This window comes from Mesoplodon bidens, assembly GCF_964165515.1.
Source record: "Mesoplodon bidens genome assembly, chromosome: 4".
Taxonomy (NCBI): Eukaryota; Metazoa; Chordata; class Mammalia; order Artiodactyla; family Ziphiidae; genus Mesoplodon; species Mesoplodon bidens.
In genome coordinates this window covers 62,483,981-62,504,667 of record NC_138160.1, presented here as the reverse complement: position 1 = coordinate 62,504,667, position 20,687 = coordinate 62,483,981, and the positions used below count along the sequence as shown (strand labels likewise).

Here is a 20,687-nt window from a genome sequence, read left to right as displayed (position 1 = left end):
CATCTTGGGTCTGCCATGCCCCAGCTTACTTCCTGGCCTGGCCAGGCTTCCTCCTGATCCCACACCACTTCCCAAGCCTCTGACATGTTACACTAAAATGGATTATGCCCTGAAGCCCTTCATATCCTTGAGAGACACTGTCCCTTCTTTTAAAATCTTCATCTAAGTCAAAGGTCATGTTTGATAGACATTCAAAAATAGATCACTGGAGGTACACACACACACACACACACACAGACAAAATGGAATACTACTCAGCCATAAAAAAGAATGGCATTTTGCCATTTGCAACAACATGGATGGACTTGGAGGGTATCATGCTAAGTGAAATAAGTCAGACAGAGAAAGACTGTATGATATCACTTATATGTGGAATCTAAAAAATAAAACAAATGAATGAATAAAAAAGAAACAGACTCAGATATAGAGAACTAGTGGTTACCAGAGGGGAGAGGGAAAGGGGGAGAGGAAAACCTGGGTAGGGAATTAAGAGGTGTAAATTACTATGTCTAAAATGAATAAGCTACACAGATATATAGTATAACACAGGGAATATAGACAATATTTTATAATAACTATAAATGGACTATAACCTTTAAAAATTGTGAATAACTATGTTGTACTTCTGAAACATATAATATGGCACATCAATTATACTTAAATAAAATAAATAGATTTGTATTAAAAATAGATCATTGGTAATTATGTTTGTTGAATACTTTTTAATCAACAAACTTTAAAGCATGAAGTGACAATACACACAATCCAGTATTAAAGTATAAACCAAAAAGAAAAAATATCACAGCAAGATCCTTTTTGACCCACCTCCTAGAGAAATGGAAATAAAAATAAACAAATGGGACCTAATGAAACTTAAAAGTTTTTGCACAGCAAAGGAAACCATAAACAAGATGAAAAGACAACCCTCAGAATGGGAGAAAACATTTGCAAACAAATCAACGGACAAAGGATTAATCTCCAAAATATATAAGCAGCTCATGCAGCTCAATATCAAAAAGACAAACAACCCAATCCAAAAATGGGCAGAAGACCTAAACAGACATTTCTCCACAGAAGATATACAGACTGCCAACAAACACATGAAAGGATGCTCAACATCACTAATCATTAGAGACATGCAAATCAAAACTACAGTGAGGTATCACCTCACACCGGCCAGAATGGCCATCATCAAAAAATCTACAAACAATAAATGCTGGAGAAGGTGTGGAGAAAAGGGAACCCTCTTGCACTGTTGGTGGGAATGTAAATTGATACAGCCACTATGGAGAACAGCATGGAGGTTCCTTAAAAAACTAAAAATAGAACTACCATATGACCCAGCAATCTCACTACTGGGCATATACCCCGAGAAAACTGTAATTCAAAAAGAGTCATGTACCAAAATGTTCACTGAAGCACTGTTTACAATAGCCAGGACATGGAAGCAACCTAAGTGTCCATCAACAGATGAATGGATAAAGGAGATGTGGCACATATATACAATGAAATATTATTCAGCCTTAAAAAGAAATGAAATTGAGTTATTTGTAGTGAGGTAGATGGACCTAGAGTCTGTCATACAGAGTGAAGTAAGTCAGAAAGAGAAAAACAAATACTGTATGCTAACACACATATATGGAATCAAAAAAAAAAAAAAAGGTTCTGATGAGCCTAGGGGCAGGATTGGAATAAAGACACAGACATAGAGAATGGACTTGAGGACATGGGGAGGGGGAAGGGGAAGCTGGGACGAAGTGAGAGAGTGGCATGGACATATACACACACCAAATGTAAAATAGATAGCTAGTGGGAAGTAGCTGCACAGCACAGGGAGATCAGATTTGTGACCACCTAGAGGGGTGGGATAGGGAGGGTGGGAGGGAGACGCAAGAGGGAGGGGATAGGGAGATATATGTATACATATAGCTGATTCACTTTGTTGTACAGCAGAAACTAACACAACATTGTAAAGCAATTATACTCCAATAAGGATGTGAAAAAAAAAAAGAAAAATATCAATACCGTTGTTGTTCTCTGTGATAAAACTACCTCAAAAAGTTCTTAAATACAGCAACTTAAGGGGACGCTGGGACAAAGAGAGTAGCATTGACATATATACACTACCAAATGTAAAATGGATGGCTAGTGGGAAGCTGCTGCATAGCACAGGGAGATCAGCTCAATGCTTTGTGACGACCTAGAGGGGTGGGATAGGAGGAGGGGAGGGAGGGGATATGGGGATATATGTATAGTTATAGCTGATTCACTTTGTTGTACAACAGAAATGAACACAACATTGTAAAGCAATTATACTCCAATAAAGATATTTTTAAAAATCAAAAAAATAAAAAAAAATAAAATAAAAAAATAAAATTCTGTTACTTCAGAAAACACTCAAATATATTGTTCTGCAAGATATAATGGTTTAAAAAAAAAGATATAATGGTTTAAAAAATCATAGTACTAATTATAAATGATTTTTGTTTTTGACATGAATTTATAAGGGTGAAATGCTCAAATGCATATATAATTTTCACTTAAGAAATTAAGGTAGCAAATTAGAACATTTTTATTTGGAGGAAAAATTTATGCTCTCATAAAATATATGGGTCCTGAGCTGCACAGTCACAAGCTAAATCATAACTGACATGCGTTACTAATAAAGTGTATAGGCTTGCTGGGGAATATTTTCTTTTACTATTTGTCTAAGGGCCTAATTTTGCCATAAAGCTTCTTAATTGGCAACTACAGTAAGATACGGAGAAAGACAAGTAGAGAACCGTGGTGAGAATGTAACGAACGCATGGTCAAGCCAACAAAGCAAATGAAGCAAACTGAATACCATACCTGCTTATTTTTGTCAGTGGTACAACACAGTTTCTTGAGGGAGACAAAATGCCTAATTTTCCTAATAACATAAAAAATCAGTTATTAGTGAGTCAGATATGAGATGATTCAACAAATTAGCAAATGAAAACATCAACAGAATCTTCTTCAAGTAAAACTCCAGGGTCCATTCTAGGGCAGATTTTAAATTCTGACAAAACACAGTCTGTAAAAGATGCATTTTTTTTCACACACAGCCCACACATGCCTTCAGAAACTGGGCTTCCCTTTTAATCATAGCTGGCTCAGAAACACTTCCCTAATGGGTACTTCATTTTCTAACCAACTCCTGAGACCTGTCTCCTAGATAGCATCAGTGACAGGATGAAATGCTACTCCAGACTTTAAAGTAAAATGGGATTTAATTTTGCTGACACTAATACTTTTTAGCTTATATAGAAGGCAAAGACTCATTTGGACAATGACCAAAGTTCGTGGTTGTTGTTTTTACATTTAATATTCCACATTCTTTCACAGCCCGGTCATCATAAATGATGGCATTTTTCAGGCACAGAAAAATCGTCTTATTTTAAGATCATGGACAGAATCCCAAAACAGCCTGTGGTCTTGCTCATTACCACAAGGACACCAGGAAAAGACAATAGGTGCCTTAGTCCTGCACAAAGATCAGCTCAAGGTAGATTTTCTACTGAGTGAAGCTAGAATTACAGAGGACTATGTTAGATTTTATAGTAATGAATCTCTTCTGTGTCTCTGCTTCTGTCTCTCTGTCTCTGTCTGTCTTCCTCTTTGGTTCAGTTTTCTCTGGAGGACTCTGAAGAGTCCTGGTTATTCTGTAGTGAGCATCACTAAATTGGAAGAGGTAAAATTTCCCTACTTTTAGTTAAGAATTTCCTTTGATAGCTCACTGGGGGAAAAAATAACACTGTCTCTGGGCTCTAGAACTTCTTGCTCTTATCTGTCAAATCAGAAAGATCAGAAAAACTCATTCTGACAGAAACAACCAAACAATAACTCGGTCTCCTCCACCTTGTTACCTAATAATTCTGGTCACACAAACACAGTGAATCTTAGCTTGAGAAGACGGTCTAAGGATGATGCTTGGAAACAATAATGTGATGGCCATCGTGGCCTCAGAGCTCTGACCGCTGGTGGAAATGGCCACGCGGAAGCCTGTGCACTCAGGAGGGATTTGGGGGCCTCTCTCTGTGCGCTCGAAACCCCTGGTCAGGGCTACCAGTGTCCCCACCATGCAGAGTGAAGCAAAGTGGCAGGAAACATGAGACAGTGGATTCTGAACGGAGGGGGAAACAGTTTTGAAACTAACAAATAAGTAAAATTGGAGCGGAAACAACCTACAGACACTTTGCTGACTACAGAACGTTTTCTAACCACACAATAAGAGTCACAGACAGGGCTTTCTTTTTCTGGTTATTCGCACCACAACTGCTCCTTTTCTTTTTCCAAACCGTCACCCAACAGCGTGTGTCCCTAGTAAACCTGTACTATGAAGCTGGCTGGTTGACCTTCAGGCTTGTTTACAAAGGCTCCTCAGTGATGTACTGTTAGGGGGTCCTGTTTGGCTCCATAAACCTTCTCACAAAATGTAACTGGGAGAAGGAAATGGAATTGAGCATTTTCCTTATCTCTCTGCAAATGAACAGGCTCCTCTGGTAACCTGAGATTCACATGGAATCAGATATCTCAGCTTCTGGTCAGACACCTTTTTCTCCTAACCATGACCCCCAGGGTTCTCTCTTCCTTGTGGAACAAGCCCCGAGGACTGGAGAGAATCATCACAGAGCCGGTGCCTCAAGGAGAGAAGCTCGGCTCCCAGGTGGGGCTGAGGCAGCGAACCCTGCTGTTCCGTGGTCTTTGTGATGACAGGGAAAGGCCTAGAAACTGAGCTCCTTGCGGCGTGGGGACAATGGACCTACAGACAATCAGGCAGAAGTGGACAGTCGGGGTGATGCTTCATAAAGCCCACAAGCAGAAGAAGACCTTGTGTTGTTTTGGGGCTGCTGCCGGCCACATGGAGGTGTCCTCGGCAGGTACTATGTACAGGCCCAATCCTACTGTATTTGTGTGTCTAACACACTTGTATTTCCATATACAAACCCAACGCCCACAGGGGCCCCTCAAAACAAGAGTTGAAGAGTTGGTGCTCACCCTCCTTGGCCAATCACTGGAGTGATCTTCACATGCTGTTGGATGCTGTCGCCGGATTTCCGTCTGGCATAGTAAACCCCCTGCCACTCCTACATAAAGAGAGCTCTTAAAATCCTTCTGTCCAGGCATTCGGTGGCTCCTACAGAGGGTCTCATCAAGTTCAGCCATGAAGTTCCCGCATGCATTTTTAACATTCCACAAAATACCGCTCCATAGTTGCACTCACCACAACGGTGACTACGTGAGGCTCATCGTCACAGTGCACAGAGCCCACCAGAGCAATGAGCCCACAACCAGGGGCTGCCCCTCCCGGTTCTGGGACACTTGAGCAGTGGCTGCCATTCCTGCTCTCAGCCCTGTGGGTGTAGGGGCACGAGGTTCTTCTGAGGTCTTTCTCGGGATCTTTACAACAACCTGTGAGCTTGATATTATCACCCTTCATTTGAAGATAGGTAAACCGAGGCTCAGAGATGCTGACTAATGTGCCCACGTGAGAAAGTGAAAAATGTGGTTATAAATTTATCTCTTAACTTTCCTTGAAGCCCATCATCCTTCTACTATCCTATCAGGCCTCCAGCCAAGCCTTCTCTGGGCTTAATCTGGCTCCTGGCAGTTTCCATGGATGAGACAAAGGGGAGTGTGAAGACTTGCTGTGGCCAGACCCTGAGGAACCAGGTAGGATAAAGAGCCCGGTGACCTCAAGGGGGGAGCCTGGGGCACCTCCACTATTTCTGGGAGGAAGTGGTTGAATTAGACCTGAGATCCTTTGCAGCCTTTTCTTGCCCACACACTCACACAGGATGGCTAACTGGTATGCATGTTGGGGTCACCAGATGTGTGGCAGTACTCTTCAGGCAGATTTTTTGGAGGACTTGACAATGTCCTGTTTCCTTTTCAGTCTCACTGCCCCAATGTTCTTTTCTTTTACTAATTGTGGCCATGATATATAAGCCAAACATTTTATTTCTATACAATGGTCCCCCATGAAATAAATACAATGCTTATCTAACTACTTCACATCAGAGAAAGCATCTGAATGATTAAAAGAAAATGCCCAGGCAGTTCCAGCGATGAGACCAATGCTCCTCTGGAAAGGAAGGCTTGTGGAGAGATGCCTACTGCACCTGCACCACCGCCTTCATCTGCTGGGATGCAGTGGGGGTCGCTGGGCAAACTGAACTGTGATGGGTAAAGAGAGCAGAAAAAGGAAAACTGACCGAAAACTGGGCCTGTAAGACATGTAAATACTGATATTAAATGCTCTTAGTCCCCCAAACACTGGATAAACTAAAAAATATAGAACAGCTCTCCTCAGAGATAGGTATGAAATTCCAGCCATGACAGGTGAGATTCATTCATGGGAAGGAAGAAATTTCCTTACACAAGATCACCAGATTCTATGCCATCAGGATAAGCACCAGGTTCGCTTGCTATCCAAAATTAACTCAAAAGTTAACTCATCTTGCAAACATAAAGGATTTTTCACTTAATTGGAACGTTATTAAAGAAGCCAACGTTAAAGATGTGACATAAAAACTCACAGAAGAAAAAAATGCACTGGGGAAGGGTTTGTGGACTGCTTTGGTTTCACCCACCTTGCCCTTCTTTTTTTTTTTCCTCACCTTGCCCTTCTTGATGCAGGTGTTGATGGTGTCAAGAAGGTCCGCCCGGTTCTTGTCACTTTTGGGCAGCTCGGCGAGTTCTTTCCCCAGGAGCTCACCTTTGTGGTAGCCCATCATCCTTTCGAAGGCTGGGTTGACATACTGTGAACGGGAAGTGGTTCAAGGTCAGGGCAGGGTGCTGTGTGCCTCGCAGGAACGCTTGTTGGGACACAGAGGAAATGTGCCCTGGGCGAGCGCTCTCCAATCGGGGTGCTGACCCGTCCCCCCAGCCCAAAATGCCCCCAGAATAGGTGCTTCCCTCCTGAGCAGCAATGCGTTCATTCAACTGCCATCCCAGCACCCCAGGCCCTCTGGGAAATGGGAAGAAATTCTTCAGCAGAAAACGAGCAAGAAGCTTTTATCTGCTAGTGCCAGCCTCCAATGGGCCTTATTCATCACCTACCACCCATGAAATAAGAAAAAACTCAGAAAAAAAGAACAAATAAAAATTAACTAGAACTCCATTCAACAGATTGTGGCTTCTATTAGTCACGTCTCTACAAAGAAGCAATTCGAGCTCTCGCGTCTAGATATTATTAAGAGATAATTGCCACTGTCTATTAACCAGTGCTCTAGCTTGGGGTCGCTTCTGGTCTAACTGAAGAATAAATTAAGTTAAAAGCCTTGGGCAGGTGGCGTAGTGGTTGAGAGTCCGCCTGCCGATACAGGGGACATGGGTTCGTGCCCCGGTCCGGGAAGATCCCACATGCCGCGGAGCGGCTGGGCCTGTGAGCCATGGCCGCTGAGCCTGCGCGTCCGGAGCCTGTGCTCCGCAACGGGAGAGGCCACAACAGTGAGAGGCCTGCGTACCGCAAAAAAAAAAAAAAAAAAAATCCTTGGGCAGGAGGCAGCCGCCCTTTCAGCGCTGGCGTGAGGCGAGGCACCATCCCCCTCCCCGCCCCCCCCACCCCAGCGTGGTACATGCTGGGACCAGCAGACTCAGAGGTTTCTTTCCAAAATTCTGCCCAGGGCCCTGGAGTTTAGAGCTATCACCTTGGCTGCTTCCTGGCTGCTATCCCCACCCTCCAATTTCTTCTCAAAGAACAGAGTCACCAGATGAGCAGCTGAGTGGAGGGGACAAGTGACGAAGAATGGGGGGGAAACATGAGTGCACCATATCTAGGTCAGAGATTCCTTTGGGCATAACTGATATCCATCTGCTGCCTCAGAAACGGTCTTGCAAAGTGTAATCACTCTTGCGCTCCACGGAGATGACAGCAGTGAGGAAGTGAGCGATGCATCTCCGGCGAACGCAGCTTCTGCAGGACAATTACCCCTGGGAAGTGGACGAGTCGGGAGGGTGCTCTGGGGCCCTTGGCACCAGGCCTTATGGGGGCTGCTGAAGAGGAGGGGGCGGTGACATTGTCTTCACTGATCTCCTACCACTTCACGTGGTGGTCTCCATCCTCCCTGGGCTGGGCGGCAGGACCTCTGCTCACCAGGTCAGCCCCACAGTGCCCCGGCCCAGCCCTGCATGCAGCTGAGCAGTGTGTGCTTGTCTCCCACGTCTGGGCATCTGCCCAGCTGCTCTCTGCTTAGAAAGCCTTTCCCCACCTCCTGGTCACGTCAACTCCAATTTTTCCCTCCCCTCCTCCAGCAAGCTGTCCTTGAGCCCCTGCCCAGTGTGGGTTTGTGCCACTCCTACAACTCCCACTCTCTCCTGCGCAGGCTTCTGGTGACTTATTACACTGAATCTATATTTGTTTCTCTCTCTCTCCCCCACTAGACATGAAAATCCTCAAGGGCAAAGGCTACTTTGGATTTATCTTTGGATACTCAGGACTGTTTAGTAAATATCTGAGGAATGGATAAGATTTGAGAATGTATTGTTTTCCTTATTTGTTGGCTAAATTCTCATACATTTTCACATGTGTTTATTCTGCTTTTGCTACTAGGTTGCAAATATGGGTAGAAATCATAGCTCTACTTTCATGCCAGGTGACCTCACAATGCAGCAGATACGCTAGGACGTGGGTTATGGAGCCAAGGCACCCAAGTTCAAATCCTGGCTCTGCCCATTACTAGCTATATGACTTGTGGGCAGGTTGCTTACCTTCCCTGGTCCTCAATTTCCTCATGTGTAAAATAGCTATGGCAGTAGTACCTGGTTCACAGAATTGCTTTAACAAATAAATGAGTATATAAATGTGTAAAACGTTTAGTACTCGGACTTCCCTGGTGGCACAGTGGTTAAGAATCCACCTGCCGGGAGACCATCAAGATGGCAGAAGAGTAAGACGTGGAGATCACCTTCCTCCCCACAAATACATCAGAAATATCTACATGTGGAGCAACTCCTACAGAACACCTACTGAACGCTGGCAGAAGACCTCAGACCTCCCCAAAGGCAAGAAACTCCCCACGTACCTGGGTAAGGAAATAGAAAAAAGAAAAAACAGAGACAAAAGAACAGGGACGGGACATGCACCAGTGGGAGGAAGCCGTGGAGGAAAGGTTTCCACACACTAGGAAGCCCCTTCACTGGCGTAGACGGGGAGTGGCGGGGGGGAAGCTTCGGAGCCACAGAGGGGAGCACAGCAACAGGGGTGCGGAGGGCAAAGCGGAGAGATTCCCGCACAGAGGATCGGTGCCGACCAGCACTCACCAGCCCGAGAGGCTTGTCTGCTCACCTGCTGGGGTGGGTGGGGGGCTGGGAGCTGAGGCTTTTAAGTTTCATTAGATCCCATTTGTTTATTTTTGTTTTTATTTCCATTACTCTAGGAGGTGGATCAAAAAAGATCTTGCTGTGACTCATGTCAAAGAGTGTTCTTCCTATGTTTTCCTCTAAGAGTTTTATAGTGTCCAGTCTTACATTTAGGTCTCGAATCCATTTTGAGTTTATTTTTGTGTATGGTGTTAGGGAGTGTTCTAATTGCATTCTTTTACATGTAGCTGTCCAGTTTTCCCAGCACCACTTATTGAAGAGACTGTCTTTTCTCCATTGTATATCCTTGCCTACTTTCTCATACATTAGTTGACCATAGGTGTGTGGGTTTATCTCTGGGCTTTCTATCTTGTTCCATTGATCTATGTTTCTGTTTTTGTGCCAGTACCATATTGTCTTGAATACTGTAGCTCTGTAGTATACTCTGAAGTCAGGGAATCTGATTCCTCCAGCTCCATTTTTTTCCCTCAAGACTGCTTTGGCTATTCGGGGTCTTCTGTGTCTCCATACAAATTTTAAGGCTTTTTGTTCTAGTTCCATAAAAAATGCCATTGGTAATTTGATAGGGATTGCATTGAATCTGTAGATTGCTTTGAGTAGTATAGTCATTTTCACAATATTGTTTCTTCCAATCCAAGAACATGGTATATCTCTCCATCTGTTGGTATCATCTTTAATTTCTTTCATCAGTGTCTTATAGTTTTCTGCATACAGGTCTTTTGTCTCCCTAGGTAGGTTTATTCCTAGGTATTTTATTCTTTTTGCTGCAATGGTAAATGGGAGTGTTTCCTTAATTTCTCTTCCAGATTTTTCATCATTAGTGTAGAGGAATGCAGGAGATTTCTGTGCATTAATTTTGTACCCTGCAACTTTACCAAATGCATTGAGTAGCTCTAGTAGTTTTCTGGTGGCATTTTTAGGATTCTCTATGTAGAGTATCATGTCATCTGCAAACAGTGACAGTTTTACTTCTTCTTTTCCAATTTCTATTCCTTTTATTTCTTTTTCTTCTCTGATTGCCATGGCTAGGACTTCTAAAACTATGTTGAATAACAGTGGTGAGAGTGGACATCCTTGTCTTATTCCTGATCTTCAGGAAATGCTTTCAGTTTTTCACCATTGAGAATGATGTTTGCTGTGGGTTTGTCGTATATGGGCTTTATTATGTTGAGGTAGGTTCCCTCTATGCCCACTTTCTGGAGAGTTTTTATCATAAATGGGTGCTGAATTTTCTCAAAAGGCTTTTCTGCATCGATTGAGATGATTATACGGTTTTTATTCTTCAATTTGTTAACAGGGTTTATCACATTGATTCATTTGCATATATTGAAGAATCCTTGCATCCCTGGGATGAATCCCACTTGGTCATGGTGTATGATCCTTTTAATGTGTTGTTGGATTCTGTTTGCTAGTATTTTGTTGAGGATTTTTGCATCTATATTCATCAGTGATATTGGTCTGTAATTTTCTTTTTTTGCAGTATCTTTGTCTGGTTTGGGTATCAACGTGATGGTGGCCTCATAGAATGAGTTTGGGAGTGCTTCGTCCTCTGCAATTTTTTGGAACAGTTTGAGAAGGATGGGTGTTAGCTCTTCTCTAAATGTTTGATAGAATCTACCTGTAAAGCCATCTGGTGATGGACTTTTGTTTGTTGGAAGATTTTTAATCACAGTTTCAATTTCATTACTTGTGATTGGTCTGTTCATATTTTCTATTTCTTCTTGGTTTAGTCTTGGAAGTTTACACCTTTCTAAGAATTTGTCCGTTTATTCCACCTTGTCCATTTTATTGGCATAGATTTGGTTGCAGTACTCTCTTAGGATGCTTTGTATTTCTGCAGTGTCTGTTGTAACTTCTCCTTTTTCATTTCTAATTTTATTGATTTGAGTCCTCTCCCTCATTTTCTTGATAAGTCTGGCTAATGGTTTATCAATTTTATCTTCTAAAAGAATCAGATTTTGGTTTTATTCATCTTGCTATTGTTTTCTTTGTTTCTATTTCTTTTATTTCTGCTCTGATCTTTATGATTTCTTTCCTTCTGCTAACTTTGGGCTTTGTTTGTTCTTCTTTCTCTAGTTCCTTTAGGTGTAAGGTTAGATTGTGTGAGATTTTTCTTGTTTCTTGAGGTAGGCTTGTATAGCTATAAACTTCCCTCTTGGAACTGCTTTTGCTGCATCCCACAGGTTTTGGATCGTCATGTTTTCATTGTCATTTGTTTCTAGGTATTTTTTTATTTCCTCTTTGATTTCCTCAGTAATCTCTTGGTTATTTAGTAACGTATTGTTTAGCCTCCATGTGTTTCTGTTTTTTATGTTTTTTCCCCTGTAATTCATTTCTAATCTCATAGCATTGTGGTCAGAAAAGATGCTTGATATGATTTCAATTTTCTTAAATTTATTGAGGCTTGATTTATGACCCAAGATGTGATCTATCCTGGAGAATGTTCCATGTGCACTTGAGAAGAAAGTGTAATCTGCTGTTTTTGGATGGAATGTCCTATAAATATCAATTAAATCTATAGTGTCATTTAAAGCTTGTGTTTCCTTATTTATTTTCATTTTGGATGATCTGTCCATTGGTGTCAGTCAGGTGTTAAAGTCCCCCACTATTATTGTGTTACTGTCGATTTCCTCTTTTATAGCTGTTAGCAACTTACTTACGTAGAGGTGCTCCTATGTTGGGTGCATATATATTTATAATTGTTATATCTTCTTCTTCGATTGATCCCTTGATCATTTTGTAGTGTCCTTCATTGTTTCTTGTAACACTCTTTATTTAAAATCTATTTTACCTGATATGAGTATTGCTACTCCACCTTTCTTTTGATTTCCATTTGCATGGAGTATCTTTTTCCATCCCCTCACTTTCAGTCTGTATGTGTCCCTAGGTCTGAAGTGGGTCTCTTGTAGACAGCATATATATGGATCTTGTTTTTGTATCCATTCAGCAAGCCTGTGTCTCTTGGTTGGAGCATTTAAAACATTCATGTTTAAGGTAATTATCAATATGTATGCTCCTGTGACCATTTTCTTAACTCTTTTGGGTTTGCTTTTGTAGGTCCTTTCTTCTCTTGTGTTCCCCACTTAGAGAAGTTTCTTTAGCATTTGTTGTAGTGCTGGTGTGGTGGTGCTGAATTCTCTTAGCTTTTGCTTGTCTGTAAAGCTTTTGATTTCTCCATTAAATCTGAATGAGATCCTTGCTGGGTAGAGTAATCTTGGTTGCAGGTTCTTCCTTTTCTTCACTTTAAGTATATCATGCCACTCCCTTCTGGCTTCTAGAGTCTCTGCTAAGAAATCAGCTGTTAACCTTATGGGAGTTCCATTTTATGTTATTTGTCATTTTTCCCTTGCTGCTTTCAATAATTTTTCCTTGTCTTTAATTTTTGCCAATTTGATTACTATGTGTCTCGGCTTGTTTCTCCTTGGATTTATCCTGTATGGGACTCACTGCGCTTCCTGGACTTGGGTGGCTATTTCCTTTCCCATGTTAGGGAAGTTTTCAACTATAATCTCTTCAAGTATTTTCTCAGGTCCTTTCTCTCTCTCTTCTCCTTCTGGGACCCCCATAATGTGAATGTTGTTGCATTTAATGTTGTCCCAGAGGTCTCTTAGGCTGTCTTCATTTCTTTTCATTCTTTTTTCTTTAGTCTATTCTGTAGCAGGGAATTCTACCATTCTGTCTTCCAGCTCACTTATCCATTCTTCTGCCTCAGTTATTCTGCTATTGATTGCTTCTAGTGTATTTTTCATTTCAGTTATTGTATTGTTCATCTCTGTTTTTTTGTTCTTTAATTCTTCTAGGTCTTTGTTAAACGTTTCTTGCATCTTCTCGATCTTTGCCTCCATTCTTTTCCCGAGGTCCTGGTTCATCTTTACTATCATTATTCTGAATTCTTTTTCTGGAAGGTTGCCTATCTCCACTTCATTTTGTTGTTTTTCTGAGGTTTTATCTTGTTCCTTCATCTGATACATAGCCCTCTGCCTTTTCATCTTGTCTTTCAGTGAATGTGGTTTTTGTTCCACAGGCTGCAGGACTGTAGTTCTTCTTGCTTCTGCTGTCTTCCCTCTGGTGAATAAGGCTCTCTAAGTGGCTTGTGTAAGTTTCCTGATGGGAGGGACTGGTGGTGGGTAGAGCAGACTGTTGCTCTGGTGGGCAGAGCTCAGTAAAGCTTTAATCCGCTTGACTGGTGATGGGTGGGGCTGGGTTCCCTCCCTGTTGGTTGTTTGGCCTGAGGCAACCCAACACTGGAGCCTACCTGGGCTCTTTGGTGGGGCTAATGACAGACTCTGGGAGGGCTCACACCAAGGAGTACTTCCCAGAACTTCTGCTGCCAGTATCCTTGTCCCCACGGTGAGCCACAGCCCTCCCTGCCCGGCCTCTGCAGGAGACCCTCAAACACTAGCAGGTAGGTCTGCTACAGTCTCCCCTGGGGTCACTGCTCCTTCCCCTGGGTCCCGATGTGCACACTACTTTGTGTGTGCCCTCCAAGAGTGGAGTCTCTGTTTCCCCCAGTCCTGTCGAAGTCCTGCAATCAAATCCCACTAGGCTTCAAAGTCTGATTCTCTAGGAATTCCTTCTTCCGTTGTTGGCCCCCCAGGTTGGGAAGCCTGACGTGGGGCTCAGAACCTTCACTCTAGTGGGTGGACTTCTGTGTTATAAGTGTTCTCCAGTCTGTGAGTCACCCACCCAGCAGTTATGGGATTTGATTTTGCTGTGATTGCACCCCTCCTACCATCTCATTGTGGCTTCTCCTTTGTCTCTGGATGTGGGGTATCTTTTTTGGTGAGTTCCAGTGTCTTCCTGTCAATGACTGTCCAGCAGCTAGTTGTGATTCTGGTGTTCTCACAAGATGGAGTGAGAGCACGTCCTTCTACTCTGAATCTTCTTTTTCATTTATTTCTGATTTGATCTTTATGATTTGTTTCCTTCTGCTAACTTTGGGTTTTTTCTTCCTCTTTCTCCAATTGCTTTAGGTGTAAGGTTAGCTTGTTTATTTGAGTTCCTCCTCTCTTTGCGAGAAACAATATATATGTTTTTTTCCTTTTGATCTTTTTGTGAGTGTGTATGTGTTTGTTTCTGTGTGTGATTTTGTCTGTATAGCTTTGCTTTTAACATTTGTCCTAGGGTTCTGTCTGTCCATTTTTTCTTTTTTTAGTACAGCTTTTAGCGCTTGTTATCATTGGTGGATTTGTTTTTCTGGTTTGGTTGCTCTCTTTGTTCCTTTTTTTTAATTACTTAAAAAATTTTTTTATTTTTAAAAATAATTTTAATAACTTTATTTATTTGTTTATTTATTTATTTATCCCTTTTATTCTGAGCCGTCTGGATGCCAGGGTCTTGGTGCTCCAGCCGGGTGTCAGGCCTGTGCCTTGAAGGTGGGAGAGCTGAGTTCAGGACACTGGTCCACCAGAGACCTCCCAGATCCATGTAATATCAAATGGAGAAAATCACCCAGAGATCTCCATGTCAACGCTAAGACCCAGATCCACTCAACAACCAGCAAGCTACAGTGCTGGACACCCTATGCCAAACAACTAGCAAGACAGGAAAACAACCCCACCCACTAGCAGAAAGGCTGTCTAAAATCATAATAAGTTCACAGACACTCCAGAACACACCACCGGATGTGGACCTGCCCACCAGAAAGACAAGATCCAGCCTCATCCACCAGAACACAGGCACTTGTTCCCTCCACCAGGAAGCCTACACAACCCACTGAACCAAACTTACTCACTGGGGGCAGACAGCAAAAACAACAGGAACTACAAACCTACAGCCTGTGAAATGGAGACCCCAAACACAGTATGTTAAGCAAAATGAGAAGACAGAGAAATATGCAGCAGATGAAGGAGCAAGGTAAAAACCTACCAGAACAAACAAATGAAGAGGAAACAGGCAGTCTACCTGAAAAAGAATTCAGGGTAATAATTGTAAAGATGATCCAAAATCTTGGAAATAGAATGGAGAAAATACAAGAAACATTTAACAAGGACCCAGAAGAACTAAAGAGCAAACAAACGATGATGAACAACACAATAAATGAAATTAAAAATTCTCTAGAAGGAATAAATAGCAGAATAACTGGGGCAGAAGAACAGATAAGTGACCTAGAGGATAAAACAGTGGAAATAACTGCCACAGAGCAGAATAAAGAAAAAAGAATGAAAAGAATTGAGGACAGTATCAGAGACCTCTGGGACAACATTAAATGCACCAACATTTGAATTATAGGGGTCTCAGAAGAAGAAGAGAGAAAGAAAGGGACTGAGAAAATATTTGAAGAGATTATAGGTGAAAACTTCCCTAATATGGGAAAGGAAATAGTTAATCAAGTCCAGGAAGCACAGAGAATCCCATACAGGATAAATCCAAGGAGAAACATGGCAAGACACACATTATTCAAACTATCAGAAATTAAATACAAAGAAAAAATATTAAAAGCAACAAGGGAAAAACAACAAATAACATACAAGGGAATCATCATAAGGTTAACAGCTGATCTTTCAGCAGAAACTCTGCAAGCCAGAAGGGAGTGACAGGACATATTTAAAGTGACAAAAGGGAAAAACTTACAACCAAGATTACTCTACCCAGCAAGGATCTCATTCAGATTCGACAGAGAAATTAAAAGGTTTAGAGACAAGCAAAAACTAAGAGAATTCAGCACCACCAAACCAGCTTTACAGCAAATGCTAAAGGAAGTTCTCTGGGCAGGAAACACAAGAAAAGGAAAAGACCTACACAAACAAACCCAGGACTTCCCTGGTGGTGCAGTGGTTGAGAGTCTGCCTACCAATGCAGGGGATGCAGGTTTGTGCTCCAGTCCGGTAGGATCCCACATGCCACGGAGCGGCTGGGCCCATGAGCTGTGGCCGATGGGCCTGCGCGTCCAGAGCCTGTGCTCCACAACGGGAGAGGCTGCGGCAGTGAGAGGCCTGCGTACCGCAAAAAAAAAAAAAAAAAAAAAAAAACCCAAACAATTATGAAAATGGTAATAGGAACACAGATATCGATAATTACCTTAAATGTAAATGGATTAAATGCTCCAACCAAAAGGCACACACTGGCTGAATGGATACAAAAACAAGACCCGTATATATGCTGTCTACAAGAGACCCACTTCAGACATACGGACACATACAGACTGAAAGTGAGGGGATGGAAAAAGATATTCCATGCAAATGGAAATGAAAAGAAAGCTGGAGTAGCAATTCTCATAACAGACAAAATAGAATTTAAAACAAAGACATTACAAGAGACAAAGAAGGACATTACATAATGATTGAGTGATCAATCCAAGTTAAGATATAATAATTGTAAATATTTATGCACCCAACAGAGGAGCACCTCAATACATAAGTCAAATGCTAAAAGCCATAAAGGGGGAAATCGACAGTAACACAATCATAGTAGGGGACTTTAATACCCCACTTTCACCAATGGACAGATCACCCAAAAGGAAAATAAATAAGGAAAAACAAGCTTTAAGTGATACATTAAACAAGATGGACTTAATGACATTTATAGGACATTCCATCCAAAAACAGTAGAATACACTTTCTTCTCAAGTGCTCATGGAACTTTCTCCAGGATAGACCATATCCTGGGTCACAAATCAAGCCTTGGTAAATTTAAGAAAATTGAAAACATATCAAGTATCTTTTCCAACCACAACGCTATGAGACTATATATCAATTACAGGAAAAAATCTGTAAAAAAATAGAAACACATGGAGGCTAAATAATACACTACTTGATAACCAAGAGATCACTGAAGAAATCAAAGAGGAAATCAAAAAACACCTAGAAACAAATGACAACAAAAACACAACGACCCAAAACCTATGGGATGCAGCAAAAGCAGTTCTAAGAGGGAAGTTTATAACAATACATCCTACCCTAAGAAACAAGAAACATCTCAAATAAACAACCTAAACTTACACCTAAAGTAACTGGAGAAAGAAGAACAAAAAAACCCCAAAGTTAGCAGAAGGAAAGAAATCATAAAGATTAGATCAGAAATAAATGAAAAAGAAATGAAGGAAGCAATAGAAAAGATCAATAAAACTAAAAGCTGGTTCTTTGAGAAAATAAACAAAATTGATAAACGATTAACCAGACTCATCAATAAAAAAGGGAGAAGACTCAAATCAATAGAATTAGAAATGAAAAAGGAAGTAACAACTGACACTGAAGAAATACAAAGGACCATAAGAGATTACTGCAAGCAACTATATGCCAATAAAATGGACAACGTGGAAGAAATTGACAAATTCTTAGGAAAGCACAATCTTTCGAGACTGAACCAGGAAGAAACAGAAAATATAAACAGACCAATCACAAGCACTGAAATTCAGACTACGATTAAAAAAAAAAACGTTCCAACAAACAAAACCCCAGGACCAGATGGCTTCACAGGTGAATTCTATCAAATATTTAGAGAAGACTAACACCTATCCTTCTCAAACTCTTCCAAAGCATAGCAGAGGGAGGAACACTGCCAAACTCATTCAACGAGGCCGCCATCACCCTGATACCAAAACCAGACAAAGATGTCACAAAGAAAGAAAACTACAGGCCAATATCACTGATGAACACAGATGCAAAAATCCTCAACAAAATACTAGCAAACAGAATCCAACAGCTCATTAAAAGGATCATACACCGTGATCAAGTGGGGTTTATCACAGGAATGCAAGGATTCTTCAATATACACAAATCAATCAATGTGATACACCATATTAACAAACTGAAGGAGAAAAACCATATGATCATCTCAATAGATGCAGAGAAAGCTTTTGACAAAATTCAACACCCATTTATGATAAAAACCATCCAGAAAGTAGGCATAGAGGGAACTTACCTCAACATAATAAAGCTCATATATGACAAACCCACAGCCAACATTTTCCTCAATGGTGAAAAACTGAAACCATTTCCACTAAGATCAGGAACAAGACAAGTTGCCCACTCTCACCACTATAATTCAACATTGTTTTGGAAGTGTTAGCCACAGCAATCAGAGAGGAAAAAGAAATAAAAGGAACCCGAATCAGAAAAGAAGAAGTAAAGCTGTCACTGCTTGCAGATGACATGATACTATATATAGAGAATCTAAAAGATGCTACCAGAAAACTACTAGATCTAATCAATGAATTTGTAAAGTAGCAGCGTACAAAATTAATGCACAGAAATCTCTTGAATTCCTCTACACTAATGATGAAAAATCTGAAAGTGAAATTAAGGAAACACTCCCATTTACCACTGCAACTAAAAGAATAAAATATCTTGGAATAAACCTACCAAAGAAGACAAAAGACCTGTATGCAGGAAACTATAAGACACTGATGAAAGAAATTAAAGATGATACAAACAGATGGAGAGATATTCCATGTTCTTGGATTGGAAGAATCAACATTGTGAAAATGACTATACTACCCAAAGCAATCTACAGATTCAATGCAATTCCTATCAAACTACCAATGGCATTTTTCACAGTACTAGAACAAAAAATTTCACAATTTGTATGGAAACACAAAAGACCCCGAATAGCCAAAGCAATCTTGAGAAAGAAAAACGGAGCTGGAGGAATCAGGCTCCCGGACTTCAGACTACACTACAGAGCTACAGTAATTAAGACAGTATGGTATTGGCACAAAAACAGAAATACAGATCAATGCAACAGGATAGAAAGCCCAGACATAAACCCATGCACATATGGTCACCTTATTTTTGATAAAGATGGGAAGAATATACAATGGAGAAAACACAGCCTCTTCAATAAGTGGTGCTGGGAAAACTGGACAGCTACATGTAAAAGAAGGAAATTAGAACACTCCCTAACACCATACACAAAAATAAACTCAAAATGGATTAAAGACCTAAATGTAAGGCAAGACACCATCAAACTCTTAGAGGAAAACATAGGCAGAACACTCTTTGACATAAATCACAGCAAGATCCTTTTTGACCTACCTCCTAGAGAAATGGAAATAAAAACAAAAATTTTAAAATGGGACCTAATGAAACTTAAAAGCTTTTTAGAGCAAAGGAAACCATAAACAAGACGAAAAGACAACCCTCAGGATGGGAGAAAATATTTGCAAACGAAGGAACTGACAAAGGATTAATCTCCAAAATATACAAGCAGCTCATGCAGCTCAATATCAAAAACACAAACAACCCAATCCAAACATGGGCAGAAGACCTAAACAGACATTTCTCTAAAGAAGATATACAGATTGCCAACAAACACATGAAAGAACGCTCAACATCATTAATCATTAGAGAAATGCAAATCAAAACTACAATGAGGTATCACCTCACACCAGTCAGAATGGCCATCATCAAAAAATCTAGAAACAATAAATGCTGGAGAAGGTGTGGAGAAAAGGGAACCCTCTTGCACTGTTGGTGGGAATGTAAATTGATACAGCCACTATGGAGAACAGTATGCACGTTCCTTAAAAAACTAAAAATAGAACTGCCATACGACCTAGCAATCCCACTACTGGGCATATAACCTGAGAAAACCATAATTCAAAGGAGTCATGTACCACAATGTTCATTGCAGCTCTATTTACAATAGCCAGTACATGGAAGCAACATAAGTGTCCTTCAACAGATGAATGGATAAAGAAAATGTGGCACATACATACAATGGAATATTACTCATTCATAAAAGAAACGGAATTGAGTTATTTGTAGTGAGGTGGATGGACTTTGTGTCTGTCATACAGAGTGAAGTAAGTCAGAAAGAGAAAAACAAATACTGTATGCTAACACATACATATGGAATCAGAAAAAAAAACAGTTGTGAAGGACCTAGGAGCAGGACGAGAATAGACGCAGACCTACTAGAGAATGGACTTGAGGACACAGGGAGGGGGAAGGGTAAGCTGGGACAAAGTGAGAGAGTGGCATGGACATACATACACTACCAAATGTAAAATAGATAGCTAGTGGGAAGCAGCCACATTGCACAGGGAGATAGATCAGCTCGGTGCTTTGTGACCACCTAGAGGGGTGGGATAGGGAGGGTGGGAGGGAGGGAAATGCAAGAGTGAAGAGGTATGGGGATATATGTATATGTATAGCTGATTCACTTTGTTATGCAGCAGAAACTAACACTCTATTGTAAAGCAATTATACTCCAATAAAGATGTTAAAAAAATAAATTAAAAAATAGAAAAGTAAAAAAAAGAATCCGCCTGCCAATGCAGAGGACATGGGTTCGAACCCTAGTCCAGGAAGATCCCACATGCCGTGGAGCAACTAAGCTTGTGCACCACAACTATGGAGCCTGTGTGCCTAGAGCCCACGCTCTGCAACAAGACATGCCAC

General features: G+C 41.1%; 1 protein-coding gene across 7 annotated transcripts in view; it reads right to left on the bottom strand.

Moving 5' to 3' along the window:
* Window positions 1-20,687, bottom strand: part of PDE8B (phosphodiesterase 8B) — a gene marked incomplete at its 5' end in the record, with an annotated part of 379,999 nt that overhangs the window by 96,088 nt on the left and 263,224 nt on the right. For all 7 annotated transcript variants that reach the window (XM_081233022.1, XM_081233024.1, XM_081233025.1 and 4 more), the window contains 3 exons: window positions 2,851-2,911; window positions 5,020-5,108; window positions 6,642-6,782. In XM_081233022.1, the coding sequence (XP_081089148.1) occupies window positions 2,851-2,911; window positions 5,020-5,108; window positions 6,642-6,782 (291 nt within the window). The remainder of the gene's footprint in view (window positions 1-2,850; window positions 2,912-5,019; window positions 5,109-6,641; window positions 6,783-20,687) is intronic.